Here is a 19,297-nt window from a genome sequence, read left to right as displayed (position 1 = left end):
GTTTTAAGGGGGGGGGAATCCCAACAAACCCCAGGTGTTCTGTAGAAACATTAAAAAAAGAAAAAGTTTTGTTGGCTTCCTGCTATTTTGCTTTCAGATGTAGATAAGTCCTTCACGTCAGCCAAACCCCCTGAGCAGGTCTAGGCTGAGGAGTATAAAGGCTGCTGACAAAGCAGGGGTGAGGGTGCCTGAGGGGCTGGCGGGGTTCGTGGTGCCAGGGAGCCCCAGCAGCTTCACAGCTCAACCACCAGTGCCCACAGCCAAGGCGGATGAAGGCACTGCACTCTGAGAGCCCTGCTGCTGCTTGGAACCCTTGGACAGAGTGGGAAGTGGGCGTCCTGTGCCTTGGGTGGGAGCAGGGGAGGGGGCAGACACCCGGAAAGGGGTCGCAGGGACAGCAGCACTACGGCCTCCGTGCAGGGGGACGGAGGCAGGAGTCAGGGCAGCCTCGGAGTTGTGCAACACAAGAGACACGGGGGCAGGTCATGGTGTGCCCCGGGGACCCCAGGTTCCTGCTGCTCCCTGCTAGCCGGGACAATCGCTTGGGTCTCTTGGCGCCTCCCCTCATCTGCTGCTGTGCTTTTAGGATTCATCAGGTTGGCTGCAGCTGTCATTGTTTGTGCGTCAGCTTTGGCTTTGTCCTTTTATGTGCCCCTTGTGGGGGGCTCCCAGCCTTCCTCCAGTTGGCAGCACTAATGAGGCCCCAGAAAGCCCCTCTAGCCCAGCAGGCAGCTGAGGGTGGCCTTGCTAGAACTGAGCGAGCCGTGCAGCTGGGGGGAAAAAACACTAATGCACAGTTTGTAGGCTCATCATTTCCCCTCTGGGTCCTTCTTCCACGCTCTTGAAAGCAGGGGCCTTATGCACATTAAAAATAGCTCAGCCTGGGGATGCAAAGAGCCAAGGGAACAGCAGAAGCAATAGGTTTCTTTCCAAGTAACGCCCGTCCTGCCCGTCGCTAAGCTAAGTGAGGCTCGCCTCTTCAGGGCCCCCTGTGCCAAATTAGTTCAGACTCCACTTTAGAAGAGCTGGCTGTGCAGCCACTATGGTTTCTTGTGCTAGGCTGGCCTCATACAGAAAACGTTTGTTCACGGCTAGGTGGGGGGGATCTTCCCCCCAGAAAATGGAGATGGTTAAAAGCGCCATAGGGTCCTTCAGAGGGGGCCAGAGCATGTCTCATAAAAGGTTTGACTTCACACCCTGACGTCCCTCCCCTGTGCTGTACTTCCACAGCCCCCAGGAGGAAGGGGGCAAACCACGCTGCTGCAGTTCAGGCTCAGCTCAGGCCCGGGGCAGGCGAGGTCAGACGCCTCCTTTCAAAGAGCAGGGTCTGGCCCCACAGGGCGGCAGGCTGAGCTGCGCTGTCAGTGACCGGCCCTCGCCTAATACAGGCTGCAGGCCTGAGTCCCTCGGGCTTTTGTACGCTGGCTCGTTACGGGGCGCCACCCTTAAGGCTGCAGCGCTCAGGAGATAAGGAGCCCAAATTCAGCAACGACACTTACAGGCTGGTTGAAGATGCCCCAGGAGCTCTGCACGGTGAACGGGGATTTGGCGCATTCCAGACCGTCAAGCTGAACGAGACCATCTGAAACGCCACTATTCTGCGCTCTGAGCACTAAGCGAGGCCCAAAAGCGCTGTGCCAGCGGCGCACGTGTGCCTGGGCAGGCTGCTACGCCCGGCCGAGCGAAGCGGGACACGGAGCGCAAAGGCCAGTCGGTGCAGAGGAGGCGGTCAGTGTGGTGTCTGGTGCGGGCGCCCGCGGGAGGTACCAAGTGTATTAATGGGGAGCCCATTCTCAGGAGTAAAGGATTAGGTAAAGATAAAAGGCAGGTGGGCGCAGACTGCTTCTATATAGCTTCTGTATTTGGCTAAAAATCAGAGTCTGACAAAAAAAAAAATCAGAAAAAAGCTAATTATATTTTTCAATATTAAATCTTTATTATATACAAAAATATTTTGTTGGGAATTAACAGAATTTCACAATTTTTACATTAACATTTTTATGTTTGGCTGTGTTTATTGTGAAAATAGTAGCTGTGAAAAAGACAATGGGGGTTTTAGAAAACAAGTCACAATTTAAAAATGTCCTATGTGTTGGCTGACTTTATGAAGCCAGAATGCTAACACGTCCCTCGCCCAGGCCTGCTCTACAGGGCTGTACTCAAACCACGATTAGGTACTAAATCATCTTCACGTTTACATTAGAAAGTTTAGCGAGTAGTTAAGATTTTTTGGTAGGATGTTTTCAGCTAAAGAAAGAGGGTTTTTTTACAGGAGAGCAGTTTTTAAAGTTTTACAAATGTCAAATCCAGTTCAATTTAATAGAAATTAAAAAAAAAAATGACAAGAGCTTCCAAGAGGCAAAGCCAGTTGTGAGAACAAACGAGGTGAGGGAACGCACGGCGAAAGATTTCTAATACACATTCAAATCCAAACACTTCACCAAGATTTTACATCTCTTTTAGGCCAGTTTGGAGCGGGAGAGCGACGAACTCTCTTGTAATATAAAACCTTCTTGCGCCACACGACACGAACGCTGCACACGGGCAGTATCTGATGAGGGCTGGGGGGGAAGGAATGCCCAACACACGTTTTTAAAAGGGGAAAAATACATTTCCACAGTGATCTCCATATATAACTGTGCACAAGACCTAAACCAATAAAAAAAAAAATCAGTCAAAAACCCCATTTTTTTTGCAGCCAGCAGCTTTGCTGCCACCCCCAGAACTGCACAGAGCAGCACCATCCATTTTGCTCTGCACTTACGGTTCACTGTAAGACATCAATGACAGAGAAGTTCCTTGGGTTTGGGGAAGAGGCTTCCGTGTATTGTAGGGAAATGCTGGCTACTCAGGGAGTAATGCTTGGCTCAGCCGTGAGGACAGCCGAACTCGCGTGGGCAAGCATTGGTGTGGAGCTGAAACGGAAAGGATAAACCGGAGAAGGCGTTTCCAGGACCACTCTCCCTGTGTTAGCCTGGCGGGTTGGTCAGTAACCATTCCACATCCAGCCACTGCCCTGGCAGCAAAAGGAACTCCATACCCAAGTAGCATGAGAAAGCGTTAAAAACACTGAGAACAAAATCCACATTTACTTCAAGTGTAATTCCTTCTATAAAATACAAATATTGCCGAGACCCAGCTTAAAAAAAAAAAAAAACTATGTGGAGGTGAAACTGCTGAACAGCCCCCGCCGAGCTGGAGTGTGGTTTTAAGCCCGTACAGGTAAGCTCCAGCTGCAGCACCAGCAACGGAGCTGAGAGCGCAGCACTTCAACGCGCAACGGGCTGGGGAACTGTATCCCACCGCGGGGAGCTCAGGCCTGAATTACTTGCGGGACTTACCCCAAAGTGTTATTTATGTATTTATATGCATGTGTGCGTGCGCACGCACGAGTGCACTTCTAACACGTTTGGAAGCCAAATCTGCCTCTGAAAACAGCAAGTTCTACCAGTCTTAAGTACCAAATGCTTATATTTATTGACCACTGGTTCCTCTACAAGACACCAGTTAAGAATCCCAGACAATTTCCATCAGTAAACTCGTTAGAAATACATTAAAACCAAAAACAGCAAGCCAAAGAAAGAAACCCAGGGGGAAAAAAAAAAAAAAAAAAAAATCAGGCCAGGCCGTCACTTCACCACCCCAGCGCCAACAGCCCAGCACAGAGAGCACACGAAGTACCTTTCACTACAGCAATCCCTGTAGCGGCCCAGGAGCGGTTCTGAGCAGGGACTGACCACCGGAGGGGTATTTAAGGCAAGAGGCCGAGCAGACTACGAGTCTCTCTATACAATAACCGCTACCTCGGCACTGATAAACTCCTGCAAAAGGAGTATCGTGAAGTTTGGCAATACCAATACGGTACTATAACCCTGCAGAATTTGGGTGAGGCCAGAAACCCAACATGATGCAAACAGTCCCAATACATTTGCATGACAGATGCAGCAGGCCCCCTGCAGTTTGGCTTAAAGCTGTACCTACAGGCGCAGCAGGTGACAGGGAATCAGTCTGCCGCAGCAGATGCTACAGATGTACTGAGAAACAGCCTCTGCCTCAAGGTTCAGTCTGAATGAAGAGACAGATGGATGAAGACTGGATGGGAAACCAAGCACTAGGTGAAGGAATTCTGAATTGGTTTGTGCTCACAGGAATAGTTCATGTGTAAAGATGGGAAATAACCCACAGCTCCCGACTCCCGGCGTGGTGCTCTACTGGGTCATTCATTCTCCACTGGTCCTTAAGCATAGCAGCGAGGCCAGCTTGGCCCCGAAGGGTACCTAGCCAGCCACTGTCTGTGTTTAAAAGAGAAACAGGTTTCCTATTTCTTCTCTGAATCACCCTCTTCAAAACAAATAAAAATCCAGCTGACTTCCCAAACACTGAGCTGCAGGCAACTTGTACCGCAAGTCACTTAGGAATGATTTTAGAAGGTGCAACGAGTTACAACTGTACAGAGGATTGGGAAAAAAGCGTCACATTTTGAGCCTATTCAAGGTGTGGCAGTTTATATAAACGCAAATTCAAAAGCAATGAGCTGATCGGCCAACCTGCTCCACAGAGCTCTGTACGGCCAAGTACCCAGAGCCGCGCTGACTGGAGAGCACAGAACAGGTTAAGGATATGGCATTGGCTATAAATTCCATTTCCCTTGCCTGCGTCAGTCTGTGGTTCTGCTCCAGTTTTACCTTCATTTTATATTTGCAGAACATTTTGAAAGACCTTTATAAATCTACGCAAGATGACATATCCCATTATAATTATCCCACTGAACTTTAATTGACTGCATCTTGTCACATGATGTAGAACCTACAGCAGACCTGCCAGCGAACACTGAGAGACAGCGAGGTAATGCTTGGGGACCCGTGCACCTTAGTCTGTACATTGAAGTTGAGACTGGCACACACTTAGGGGAATTTTTGGTGCATTTAAGGAAATAACGTATGGGTCTTGGCATACTGACTACTTTCTATGTATAACTTTTCATTCACAGGGCAACTACAGTGTTTCTTCTATAAGTCTCTATGTACAGAATTTTACAGCACCTCATGCACTGCCCAAAACAGATAGAAATTACAGATAAATATAGAATTTTTAGTTTGAAATATCTGTATATTTAGAAAAATATACATTAGTAAACACAATAAACCAGGTAGAGAAGTGTACCGGTTCTAAAGCCTCACATGCAGGTACATTTCTGGATAAAGTCATGGTAGCTTAGTAATGTGATAGCAGATGTCAGCGTTTTTTGTTTTACCATCCACATACATACATATACACAGACAACTATTTGATAATTTACTTTTCTAAACTACTTAAATATTTATCTTGTGATACATACCACATATCTTAAACATTTAGCAGCATCTTCACCTCACTCAGACACACCTATTGTTATCAGTAACAGTCAATGTAAAAAGTTTTCCTGTTAGTATCTGGAAAATGAATGGTCAGTACAGAACGAGATACATGAAGCCCTAGTCATTTTAACTCCTCCAAAATGCTTCAAACAGCTGCTATGTGAAATATTTTTCACTTGCTCAAAACTAGCCTTTCACAGTGTCTTTCCCCCCTAATTGCACCATGTACAGGTCTCTCTCCAACACCTGACCTAGCATACCCTGGCAGGTAGACACTACCACCACGGTGCGTATGACTGAAACCACACATTTCCAAGAACCTCCAAGAACACTCTTTTTAGAAAAAATTAACTGTCATTCTCTTTCTAGTCACCCAACCAGGTACTGACAAACTAAGAAGAATATCTGAAGAAAAAATCTGATTTTTCTAAAACCAAACCAAAACCCACCACCCATGAAAACAAACCAACCCCTCTCCCCCCTTCCACGTTATACACCTGCCAGCCTCAAATTTCAAGATTTAATGAAGAGATGCAAGGAGTGTGGTGTTTGGGGGGTTCCGCCCCGCCTTACATCCTGCATGTGGACATCCAGTTAAAACCCACAGACACTTTGATATGAACTTTGCATGCAACATAAGCAAGCCATCCTCTCTTATTGCTTCAGAATTGTACTTCTCACTAGCATCTACATCAACACCACTGAATGCTCAGCTACTGGGCTCCACTGTGTGAACGGCTGGTTTAAAAACGCTATGGGAACCTGTCGCGAAAGCTAAAGCTTTAGGCTTTAGCAAATACGTGGCTATTAGGAGACTGTGAACTAGGGAAGCTCTTTTGACAGTGTTCTCTCTGGGATGGAAACAGAAGGAGCAGAGAGGTTTTCCTGACTAAACCTTGGTGCCAGTGTTTCATGTGTTTCGCTTGGTTAAGTAAATTTATGGGAGAAAAAAAAGGATGAAAGTAAGTGTATTTGCAATATAAAAAAGTACTATGGTGTGGAAACTGAGGAATCTTCTCATGCCATTCGTTAGGGAAGAGTGAGCTCAGCCCACTTTTGGCATCACAAATAGAGTATTTTCTAACTCATAATGAAAAGGCATCGTATCTGTCCAGATAGCCCATCTTATTTACAGCATATGCAGGTCTCCTATTACACATTACACAAACACAGTTTAGTCACATTCAGCATATAGTGCCAACAGCAAATCGTTAAAATAGTCAAGCAATGGCTCTGCTATCACTGCTGCTACATACAACACTCGATCCATTTCTCAAAGCAGCTTCTGAGCGATAGGACCACAGAATATGTCTCTGGGAAAGGAAAATGGAAGTATCATGCTGGTGCCACATTTAAAAGCTCTGCCAAACTTAAACAAAACCAGAGAAAACACATCCTGAAAAGTATAACAATAAATCAAAGCACTGGTTCAAATCTTCCTTAGAGAATTTCAGATTCCCTCTACAAGACTGAAATCTCAGTATTAAGAGCCACAACAATTACATGTGCTACACACAGTTCCCACATTCACTGGGATCTCAAGCCCCCCCGCCCCTTTTCCCCCACAACCACTGACGTTATAGGCTTTGTAAAAATCATCCTTAGTATATGGGTGTTTTGAGGGGTTTTTGAGACTTACACTGCTCCTATACTGCATCAACTCCATTTTTCTTTTCCTTGTGTACATAAGAGTCTTTAAGAGCTCCAGGAAGCAATAGTGTTTTACAATATCTAAGCCTCTTTTCCTTCAGAAATAGTTCTGAGGAAGTTGCCTTTTGATAGCATTCTGTGTTACACTTTGGTGTTGAAAAAGAATTCAGAAGCCAGGTGCCTGTCACCAGATGGAAGAGAAATTAAACACTTAGATGACTTCAGTTTCGACACCTAACCTGGTAAGTGATGGCGAATGTTACTATCTACAACAGCTGACATTATAATATAAAATATGGTCACAAAAAGAGCTAGTCTTAGCAACAAGCTGTTATTTTCATTTTGTTCTTGTTAAGCAGAAATTTACATCAGCGTAAGCTTTGATCGATGAACTTGAACCTAATACGAATTACAGCAATGAGCCTACCTAGGGGAGAGCTGTCACTAAACAAAGGAAATATGTTGTAAAACAAAAAGGTATAAACAACATTGCTTTTTAGCAGTAAGCTTCCAATTCACAAGCTACAAGAAAAATGCAATTAAAAACAATATAACAAAAAGCACAGAAATTCCATTATATCACACTCATAAAAATACAGCAGTTGATCACACAAAAAAAAGAAAATATAGAACCCAGCTACATATCACAGGAAATTAAGCCACAGATCACTCTACAAATACTGAACAATGTCCTAAGAAAAGAAAATGCCTTTTTCTTCTGTTTTAAAGCAATGTGTTTTCATAAGTGTGAATAAATAGTCCTACACATTAAGCGTCACTCTACGAGGCTCCGTGTTATCAGGTTCTCTCATGCTACTTCACCATGATTCAAACTGCACTGTGTTACCTTGCGTACAAGCTCTCTACAGTCAGCGCTTCGACCATAACGGGCTAACTGGTTGGCTCCCAACTACAGCCTAATAAGCAGCTTGCAAGGTATTGCTTTACGTTATTTTAAGAGACGCATAAAAGGAAACCTACACAACAGTTGCCTAAATCAAGAGACATCAAGAATTTGTGAACCATCAAGAATGCACCAACAAGAAGCCGAAAGAAGCTGGAGCAATGGAGCTGTGTGTTGGTTGCTGCTTTTAATAATTAAAATTCTGCTCCCATGAAATTATTGGTTTGTTTAAGTAAGAAAAAAAAACCCAAAGACATTAGTGTTATTTCCTTGTAAGAGCTATTGACTTTTGACCAGTTAAACACTGACATTAACAAGTTTTACAAAAATTGTTTCAAGTATCCTTTTTTTAATCACAGTGAAAATGTAAGACCAAGATGTAAATGTTGAAGTGAATGACTGAAAGTTTCTTAGATGAAAAAGGCAAAGGTACTAAATCAAAACATATAAAAATGCTTAAACGCATTTCCTTCATGTGATATGAATAGAAAGGTTATCTGTAAAAAGTTAGAAAAATTAAAATAAATTACATATTTAAGTACACTTTCCCTTCAACATTTTTATAAAAATTCAGAATAGTGTACTTTTGAATATACACAGAGTAAAAATGCACAGGTGCCGTAGGTTACCGTCGGTATCTACACAACGGCACATTAGCCTATTCGCTGCCGTTGATTTTACTTGTTACTTAAGCTCCTCTTGAGAAACCTCAATATACCCAGCTAATTGGGACCCACTGTGGTTCCAGCCGCAGCCTCTCGATAGCAGTCTGTAGCTTCTCAAAGGCTTTGTCTAGGTTGTCATTTACAATGGTCAGATCAAAATAGTGGTTGTATGCTCTCTGGATCCGTGCACTTTCATCCACTGTTTTTTTCAAATCAGTGTCCTGTTGAAGAGATTTTCAAGATTACTAAGAACATAAGATGTGGCAAATCCTTATAAATACAAAAGAAGTATCCCTTCGTTACATACTGCAACGGACTATTTCAAGCTGTATACCGAGTATATTTAAAAAAGAAATAAAGTTTTCATTTATAGTAAAACCATACAGAACTTAAGCTAAAATGCATTGAAAGGGCTGAAAATGTTATGAGCTGTGCCAATAATGTTAAATATGGCAACCAAACATTTGCAAATCTTGCAATTTTTAAGAAAGTCTATAGAAGCACATGAACTTGGGCAGCTACGCACAACGGGCAGTTAATCATTTTGTATGTGTGACTGACGACCCAATCAGAATAAAATTAATGCTTTAGGAATGACTGAGTCAATCAGTTATGTGAATATATTTGTGCCCTTTTTTATTTCCATAGAAAGCACAAAAAAAAGTCCAAGCATTTAAATTAGTATGAAAGGAAAGACAAAAAAGACAATGGAAGATACATTTCTAGTAGAATAAAAGTCTAGAACACATTATTGCTTTTAGAGGCTACATTTCAGCCTTGCTCACCTGACATCAGTTTCTCATTTGTAAACTACTGCTGCCTTATTTTAGTTCTGACATGAGCTGCAAAATATGTAGGAAATTTATATTCCTACATTATGAAGACTTCATGAAGTGCTGCCACCGCAGATTTTTATGTTTCATTAGTCCTACCATTCTTAGAAGATGCCTCTCCACTTTGGCACAGAAGCAATTTTTTCGTAGGCAGTTCTGAGATTTGTCCCCCTGACAATATTTATTTTAATATTTTCAAGCCCTGATACAGTTGCAAATACAAAAGCTAAAATGAAAAAGTAAGTTTGTGAATAGCCTTTCCTTCACAGTAAATGAAGGAGACAAGCGAATGCAGCACCACAAGAGCCAGAATTTTTGCAACAGAATGCTTTAGGGTGCTAGAAATAATGTGGACAGCAAGTAGAATGTAATACTTCAAATGACATTTGTTTTTCATTTGTTCAGGAAGTACAAGCATATGAAATGGGAAATCACACTCTTTATAACCATGTGCACAGATATGATTTAGAATCCATAAAGAAATATAACTGTGTATTTTAAATGTAGCTATCTTCTTTATTATTCATAAGGACAAGTAAAACAAAGGCAAGGATGCCCCTTAGGGAATCAAATATTAGGAAGTGCAGGAAATTATTTTTATACTTGTCTGGACAGTTTTAACCTTGTCTTCTTGCACATGCATCACAAAATTCAGGGTTCATTTTGGGTGGAGGGGAGGAAAGGCAGAGCACCCACAGAGACACTAGAATCTGTAATAATCACAATCCATGACTAGGACTGGACAGCCTCTTACGTAATTAAGAGAATGGGATCTAACAGGTGCGAAAAGAAAAAAAAGACTGAAAATCCCATAATCATTAACCCATCTCCCATTTTATTGCTCTGAATGCCATGTCAGCATTATACTGCCTAAGCTGGAGCACTATCTTGAGTTGTCAGCAAACCATGGCTTTTCTCAGATGGAAAGTTGTACTGCTGAATGCAGAGGGTAGTTTTCTTAACTGCTCAGGCTGGCTTTTCTTGCTTTGGTCCTGCAGCTGGGAAAGCTCATGACCATATAGAACATTTATAATTTGCTGCGCTGGAGGAAGCATGTCTCATTTCCCTCTGCTACACACTGTGTCTCAGAAGAGGAGTGAAGATCTCATGAATAAAACGTGTCACTTCGCTTTACCTGACAAATCCAAGGAACTTAAGGGAAGAGAAGCTTCATGTCTTATTCAGCACTTCTTACTCTGGCAGCTCCCAGCCATTCTCAGTGCAGCATGTGCTGCTGCAGCAGTGGAAACAATGCCCAGTCTCATTCTGTTGTTGGTTGGGTTTTTGGTTTGGGGTTTTGAGTTTTTTTTATGCAGGCCACAGTATCTTTCCTAAGGATTACAGGTCCCATTTTTAGAGCACACCTATATTACAAGACAAACCTGAACAAAACTTTTTGGAGGGAGAGATGGGGAATGTGAAGGAAAGATATTTACATAAAAGGACAATTTCCACCATCAGATATCTACTATTTGCTGCAAATTATCAAAGGTGATGCTTCCCAAAGAACACATTACAAGTAATTTTTGTAATCAACACTTTTCTGTAAGAGGTCTATTTTTAAGAAAGAAGCAATCTGCCTTATACATAGTATTTGATTAACTTCTAATAAGTAATCAGCAAAAGTCTTGCCTAACTTTTCTTAGAGACATTACTTCCAGAACAAATTCCATCTAAAATGAAAGGTTAAAAACATCTAAGAACATCTTGTTCAAAGCATACTAAATATGAAATGATCTGCTTACAGTGAGAAGTTTGGTTGTAATTCCAGCATCTACCACAGCCTTGTGCATAGCACGCAAAGTCTCCAACTCCGGAGCAGCAATAAACACTACATAGGGCATGAATTCTGAAGTCCTCAGTATTTTCAGGGCCTAGAAGCACAGAAAAAGAAAAAAAACCCTTAAGTTTGAAAATTACTCACCACATGTCCACATTACTTAAGGGGCACTGCAAAACTAGTCTGTTACAACAGGCAAAAACACGTAAGTGAAGATTCTTATTTAGATTTTAGAAACTCCTTTTGAAATGCTCGACATCATTCTTCCCTTGCCTAAGAAGATTATTTACTACTCCAAAATTCTCCTCTTCCATGCAGAATCTCAGCTGGATCTTTCTAACTCATTCCAACTAAGTGCCACAAATGCAAGAATCCAGTTGATATTGTAATCTTTAATCCAGATAAGAAGCCTACAAATCTAAAGGCATCCCTCTTCAACATTATATGGTTACACTTGCAGTGTAACATTATACATGATATACCTGTGGATTCACGTCCAAGATGCAGGTCCTTCCTGTCTGAACAACTTCAAGGATGGAATCAATTTTGGTGCCATAAAGATTTCCTTCATATTCTCCATGCTCTAAATATCTGCCAGCTTTAATATCCATCTCCATTTCAGCTCGTGACACAAATCTGTATGCTTGCCCATCCTTTTCATCATCCCTTGGCTTTCGTGAAGTAACTAACCAAAAAATTTAAAACATAAATTGAACATTTTCTTTTTATATTTGAAATACAAATATGAGACTGGACTGCCTGTTAAGTTAGGGAGACTATAACACACATTAATATACAATTATAATTGTTCCATATACCGATTAATTATTCTAGCAGAAGTTTCAAAACTGAGCACAGCCCCTCCTGATCCCTTTAGTTCTATTCTTTCTTACATGTTGTTCACTCAGCCATTTGGTTATTTCCTTTCTATTACTCCTTCATACCATCTACTGTACTCATTCATGTAATTTTTATAACTATTCACGTAAGAAAATAAGTGACTTGGAAATCAGATGGAAATTTAACTCTCAAATGACGAACGTACTTCTGAAAATAACTGAGCACACATCAAAATCTGCCCCATCCCACTCCCCAAACCTAGAACACACTTTGCTCACTGTATTTGCCCTGTTATTCAGGGTAGAATTACCTCAGCTAGCTATAAAGAAAGTTAGCTTAAATATCAGAAGCAGCCCAGCCACTGCAGCAGAATCTTAGTGGAGGCCAGCTAATGCTGCTTTCCAGGACAACTTACCCTTTAAAGCAAGGTGAATTCACTGCAGAGATATTAAAGCCAATATTTAAGTAAAACATTGGCAGCGATCTTGGGTATTGGCTATACTGTACAGTACAGATATTATTTAAGCAAGAGAGTGAAAATAAAACAAAATATCAGATCATTACAGATAGGACTCTTCTGTCCTATCACCCTATTACCTGCCCACTACTTGCATTTAATTAGAGTTGAAATCTAGAATATATTAAACATAACAGTGAATGGATCCCTTTGGTAATACCTGTATCACCACTTGCTGAGGAGAATAATAATAATAATGTAGCTATGGTGGACTTCTCTGGTCAGCAGTCAAACAGGAGGGGGCAGTTAAAAAAACATAAAGATCATGTGAATGAGCAAAGTAACTATCTGGAAGGAAGGCAAGAAAACAATACTTCAGTAGGGGAGGAGGGTTTTTTTCTGAAGTTGATAGGAAGAGAAAAAATAAAAATCATGGCCTTGAGGCTAGAGGTATTAAACCATCAGATTCTCATACAAATCCTGCAGATCACAAACACTTCAGTTTTACTGGAAGTTAGTTGCTTTGCTTTTCCCTACATTTCTAATACTGAAGTAACAATTTATAATGCCTATGGGGCTTCTACAGATGGAAAAATAAATGGCAGACCTGAAACTCCACTGGCTATTCATTACAAAAGCCTACCAGGAACTTCTACAATTCCCTCAGTAAATGAAGGTGACTGATGCTGAAGAAACCTAACAGACTGAAATACCACACATACAAAAATTATTTTTCTGCAGCATCAGTAACATTTAACTGCTAGTTACAAATATTTTCTCCGTCATCATACATTAGTCCAGTTTTCTGACAAGATGAAGAACCTTTTGTTTTCCCACACCATACAGTTTTTATACTCCGACAAAACGATGCCTACCCTGAATCACTGGGATAAACATCAGGTATTTTCCTGATAATCAGAAACTCAAAGTATGATATTACAATAGTAACGCCAACAACTTACATGGCACTGTAGTTCCAAACCTAGTAGGATTCAGTACTATAAACCTGTTCTTCAAACTTCTTCGCCCCACTCCTTGGGCCCCAATTAAGACCAGTGTTTTCCTCTGAAAAGGAGGCATTTTGGCTACTTCCTCATAGATCTGGATTTCATGACGATCAAATTCTACATTGAGAAGTGTACAAAAAACAGTTAATACACAGTCAGTATTGTGTGAAAAGAATAAGCAGTCCTGCTATATATCAGCAGACCACACGTGAATATAAATAGTACTCAAAGGGCATTAAGTCTGATACAAGCTTTCTCAGTTTAAATTGGTATGGGAATAAAATAGTTACCCCTTTATGGGCAGCATAAGGTCAGATTATTACCTTTACTTCCAAGGAGAAAATCTGAGATTGATCAGAATGGGAAAACGGTGATTAACAATTAGTGAGTTTTCACAGATTCACAGAATGGCTGAGGTTGAAGGGACCTCTGGAGGGCATCTGGTCCAAACCCCCTGCTTAGCTAGGGCCACCTGGAGAACATTGCTCAGGACCACGTCCAGATGGCTGTTGAATATCTCCAAGAAGGGAGACTCCACAACCCTTCTGGGCAAACTGCGCCAGTGCTCGGTGGTCAGCCTCCCAGTGGAAAAGATGTTTCCTGATGTTCAGAGGGAACCTCCTGTGTTGTTTGTCGCCTCTGGTCCTCTCACTGGGCTCCTCTGAAAAGAGCCTGGCTCCTTCCTCTTTGCACCCTCCCTTCAGGTATTTATACACATTGATGAGTTTCCCCCCTGAGCCTTCTCCAGGCTGAACAGTCTCATCTCAGCCTTTCCTCATAGGGGAGATGCTCCAGTCCCTTCATCATCTTCCTATGCCCGTATCTCTCTTGCACTGGGAAGGAGCCCAGTACACCTCAAGTGTGGCCCCACCAGTGCCGAGTACAGGGTAAGGATCACATTCCTCAACCTGCCAACAACAAAGCTTTCACTTTTTTTCTCTTTTAACACAAAGTTCTTCTCTGACTTACACCTACCAGAAGACGTACTGAGCACCACCATATCTTCACTGGTCACTGTTGCTTTTAAATCACAAAAACTATCTGATCCATGAAATTTATAATCAAATATTTAATTGCAAATCTTTCAGCTTTGGATACACAAGCTGCAAGTTTACAAGGCTAGAGAACTTTGATTCATATGTAATATTAACAGATACCTGCATTTCTTGTCGTGAGATACATCATCTTTTTCTTTTTTTTGCTGCTTATTGTTCCACAGAAAGGCCCTAGAAATAAAAATTGAGAAAAACTCATCATTTTTGTTAAATGTGTTTTTCCAAAGTTTATTTACATTAACATATGCAAGTTCAGATTAATTAAACTTACAAGGACTACTTTAGAATTTTATATATTCTAGGGCAGGAAATCACATCTATTTTCATACATATCAAATGGTATAGTAAGAACTGAACACAGAGAAAAAATTATTTTTCCTAGAAAGCCTTGTATAAAGCAGCAGAAAAATCCACTAAACATTTAATTTATTAACTTTCAGTGCATACTATAAAAACATAATTACAAAAAAGAGAGCCAATTCTTATGCCCTTCCCACCTCATTTAGCTTTTCCTCAGCAGGTGGCAAAACCAATTCATGTATCTATGAAGACTAAAGACAGACTTCAGCCCTTGTCCTTCAGTCAAAGCTAAACTAAAATAATTATCATTTTGCAATATTCTGAGTATTTTCACACAGCAGTTTTCTAGTATCTACGAAGGCAGGAAAAGCAAAACAAACAGAGTCAGAGCAAAATCTCTTCCTGAAATTCATTATATCTCACCTGAGTTGTCCCAGTCCCTCCTAACAAAGGCCTTTCTCTTCTCTTCCAGGAACTGGCTAGGAATAAGCCCTGCACTTCCTCCTTCTTTGACATGACTAGCCTGGAAAAATAAAAAATAAAAACCATAGGTAACTTGTGAGAAGCATTTTTGTCATTGACATGGTATTGAAAGACTTTCACGCTGCCAGTTTCTCAGTGGTATGTATTGGTATGTTTACTATTGAGACTTGGAAATTGAAACTTAGATGTGGATACTAAAATTCTGTCTCACAGTGTCTTGTCATTGACTATCAAAATTCAGGAAACTTAAATCCTGAATGGAATTCTATGGCTCCAGACATTGAACTCTCAAGTGACAAAACTCAAGACTTTCTAGCTCACTAGTACACTTATTTTGTATTCTTGAGCTGCTCCAAACAGGTTCCAGTGTAGCTTATTAACTCTCATTTCACAGTGAATCCCATTAACACAAGTCTAATCATGCCTTCAAGCTTTTTGCACTAAGTAACCACAGATTTAAAATCTTAGTAACTTAAGTATTCCTGTAATTAAAAGTTTGGCTAAGATTATCTATAAAATAATTTCATAGCAAGCTCAATTCTCAGCAAGCTTAGCACATACAAACACACAGTTACAAAATCTTACACTTCTCCATAACTGGTTGGCTTGTCTCTTGCTAACAGGAACTGTTTGCTTTTCAACTTGTATGTTTTTACCTATGAGTAACTGTTGGTTTACAGTTAGCAAGTTCTCAGTAGCAGTCTAGCATTTCTAGAAAGTGCAAGGAAACACTAACTTTTTTTCTCAGTGGCATGATCTGCATACCAATACTTGCAACACACTATGCTGGTTTAACGCATTTAATTTTTGCCACTGTTCGAGTGTTTAAGATTTAAAATTCATTTCTCCTGGATTCCCACAAGTTACAAGCTGGAGAATCTGAAAGGCAGTACAGAAGACAGCGTGTAAGCTAAATGTCAAACTACTCCAGAGTTTTGGAGCATCTCACTTCTGAAACTAATTAACTTGGCAGTAATAAATTTTCTGCCTTCCCTCACACTTTTTATTCTCTTTCTTTCTGTTATTACTGTCACTGACAAACAACAGAACTCAGCAACAGTTGTTGATGTATATTCAAATATTTTTGTTGCTTTTAAAGAAGTCATATGTATATTGCTCTCAAGTACTGTTTGGCTCACTATAGCTTGTTACCTAGCAAAGGGTGAGAAATTTAGGGTGGAAAGGGAACTAATAATGCTAAACTCTTTGCCTAGATTGCCACTGCCACTTGCAATTTTGAGTATCTCAGTTGAGAAAAGTGTCTTAAAGGTTCACTCGCCCCACTTTCAAAGACACTGATGATATTTAATTGTGTGTATAGTGTCTTGAAAAAATAAAAACACCATAAGCATGGATTACGTTGCCACTGAAGGACTGAATGTAGAAATGCAACCTTAAAGCAGGATGAACTGTTAATATTTGAAACAGTGCCAAACACTTCGATTATGAACATGGATGTTACAGCTCACAGACACTGACCATCACTGTGGAAATAGAAGATACAGCTTCTCCAAATAGCTATTCTCACCCCTCTTCAAATCCACATGGTCAATTTCCCTCTCTCTCCTCAACTCTCAGCACTCAGGAAGAGGTCCACTTCTGCCAAAGTCACCATCAGGGAAGGCTTACCAGAGTTAACATAGTCAACCTAAGACTTTCTGCTAGAAATTGTCCACTTAAACTGATTTTGGAATGTCCAGGCTTACGATACAAGAACAAAGACAAATAAATAGTAGTAATAGCAAAATGAGTGTTACATATGCAATTTATACCATTCAATTTTCTCTACTATTTCAATCGTTAATATCTTGATATTAGCTTGAAATTGGATTGCAGTGTAAACATTTTTTCTTTTATCTACTGTTAAATGAAAGTAGATCATATTTAAAGAGTTGATAATTAAGGCAACTAGTGAAGCTTTTTCGTTTTGTTTGTGGGGGTTTTTAATCTTTTTACCAACCTGCCACCAATTTGGATCTTCCCGGTTTACAATCTGAAGAATTTCTCCTTTAGAAAATTTCAAACCTGCTTCTTTGCATGGGATGAGGTTGTCATTATATGGATTATAATCAAAATGACACTTCACAAAAACCTGAAATGTATAAAAATTTACAAAGCTTAAACATTATAAAATTTTTACTAATTTATCTGTCAAACTGAAGTAATGTCTTTACCTACAGTATAAAACATTTGACAGGAAAAGTTTTGACAGGTTGCATTTGGCAAGTAAAATATAATCTATGGAAAAAACTAACATATACCAGCTGAGACAGTAGAAATAATCAGCAGTGCAAACCTTGGCTGAAGGAGCTTCATGATAAAAATAAAAAGCCAACTGTTCTATTTGGACAACGTATTACAAAACAGTCATTGTTGCATTTCAGTACATACAACTCAATTAGTATTCTGACTTTAAATTACTTTAAAATATTACAAGTTCTCAGAATGTGAGCGCTGTATCCAAGGCTTGTGGAATCTTAAGAATTAATTTTGCCATCATCTCAAGATTTTAAAACAAAACGTTTTATGTGACTGCTTAAGACCCAAATTTGATGCAGGGGAAGAAACAGTAAATTCCATCAGTAGACTGGAAACATCTTTAACTTTTTTTCACCAGGCTGGAGAGCAGTGCGCCTGCCTCAGATACAGCACATTCCCTCAGCATCTACTCAATGTAAGCATAATCTATTATAGCCAAAGGCATCAAGACCTACACTTTAAGAATATCTTACAAGATGTGTCAAGTGCGCTGATTTAGAGCAACAAGTTACTTCTGCAGCGGAGAAATCAACAGCCTACAGCAACAATAAAAGGATAAGGACTAGCTACCATCCAAGTTCCTACTTAAGTCAGTGAGTTCAAGCTCATGTGTTGAATTCAGTACGTTTCTGAATCGTATGAAACAGATTGCTCAGGACACTGACCATGTTATAAACACATGCAGGTCACTGCAGTTTCGTGTGACTGTGGCTAGGTCATGAGGTCACTGGATGTCAAAGAAACATGATTTATACATAGTATACAAATGCTTATCAATCTTAGATACTAAGTAGAATTTTTTAGGCAGGCATATTAGGCATGGTATTTAATCTACTGAATAAACCCATTTCCAAAATGTACTTAAAGATGAATACAGGTATCTACATTTTAGCCTTCCTGCTAGCATTAAATACACAAAAGAATCAAAATATGTCTAATCCAAAATCTTAAAATAATCTTATGTGATGAAGTACCAAGCAGAAGTTAATTTGACAGAATGTTAAAAATGTGCTGCTGACCTGTTGAGGAATAACAGCGTCTCTGTAGCTGGGGAGAATCTTCAGAGTGACACTGCCACTAATATTTTTCAGCAGTTCCTGCAATTCTTTTGGATTGTTTCCAACCTCATGGCCGTTCACCTCTTTAATAATGTCACCTACATGCAGAAGACCTTGTCGATCTATCATTCCACCATGAAGAATTCGTGCTATTACCAGATCATTGTTCTCAACTCTAAACGTAACACCCTGAAAGAGATACGTGACACCCAGTTTACCGTTGTTTGCATTTCAATTTCATTTTACCGTTACCTCAAGCAAAAATATACAGCTATGGGATATTCTTTCTACCCAATGAAAAGAGACGGTTCACAGTTACTACAGTGTAAGAGTTCCTAATACCCAGATAAGCATCAGGTGACACAAAAGTGCTTTCAGACTAGGTTTTCATTTGATCAAACAACAACTGTATTGTTCTTGATTGCATGCAATCCTGTCATTTTGTATCAGGACCAATCAGATGTCGTGTTAGCAGTTATGCTAGCAAGTCATTCAGCCTAGTGACTGCCTATTCACTATCCCATAATTTCTTAAAAAGAACAGGTTGGAGGATACACAAACATATTTTTATTTCAAGCTCTCAATACTGATCCTATCATCCATTAAATTCAAGATACAGTTATGGGAAGAATTAAAACATAATGAAAGA

The 19,297-nt window shown here is 40.4% G+C and overlaps 1 protein-coding gene and 1 long non-coding RNA gene across 8 annotated transcripts in view; both read right to left on the bottom strand.

Moving 5' to 3' along the window:
* Window positions 1-19,297, bottom strand: part of LOC142052657 (uncharacterized) — a 320,817-nt gene that overhangs the window by 216,559 nt on the left and 84,961 nt on the right. The gene's annotated exons all lie outside the window — the stretch shown is intronic.
* The window catches only part of PALS2 (protein associated with LIN7 2, MAGUK p55 family member), a 56,791-nt gene continuing 45,576 nt past the window's right edge, over window positions 8,083-19,297 (bottom strand). For all 5 annotated transcript variants that reach the window (XM_075083050.1, XM_075083049.1, XM_075083047.1 and 2 more), the window contains 8 exons: window positions 18,610-18,837; window positions 17,292-17,423; window positions 15,272-15,371; window positions 14,651-14,719; window positions 13,449-13,610; window positions 11,672-11,874; window positions 11,155-11,283; window positions 8,083-8,797 (listed from right to left, as the gene is read on the bottom strand). In XM_075083050.1, coding sequence (XP_074939151.1) covers window positions 8,621-8,797; window positions 11,155-11,283; window positions 11,672-11,874; window positions 13,449-13,610; window positions 14,651-14,719; window positions 15,272-15,371; window positions 17,292-17,423; window positions 18,610-18,837 — 1,200 coding nt within the window. In that variant the 3' untranslated portion in view covers window positions 8,083-8,620. The remainder of the gene's footprint in view (window positions 8,798-11,154; window positions 11,284-11,671; window positions 11,875-13,448; window positions 13,611-14,650; window positions 14,720-15,271; window positions 15,372-17,291; window positions 17,424-18,609; window positions 18,838-19,297) is intronic.

This window comes from Phalacrocorax aristotelis, chromosome 2, assembly GCF_949628215.1.
Source record: "Phalacrocorax aristotelis chromosome 2, bGulAri2.1, whole genome shotgun sequence".
NCBI lineage: Eukaryota > Metazoa > Chordata > Aves > Suliformes > Phalacrocoracidae > Phalacrocorax > Phalacrocorax aristotelis.
The sequence above is the reverse complement of the archived record's forward strand: the minus strand, read 5'-3'. Positions and strand labels throughout refer to the sequence as shown.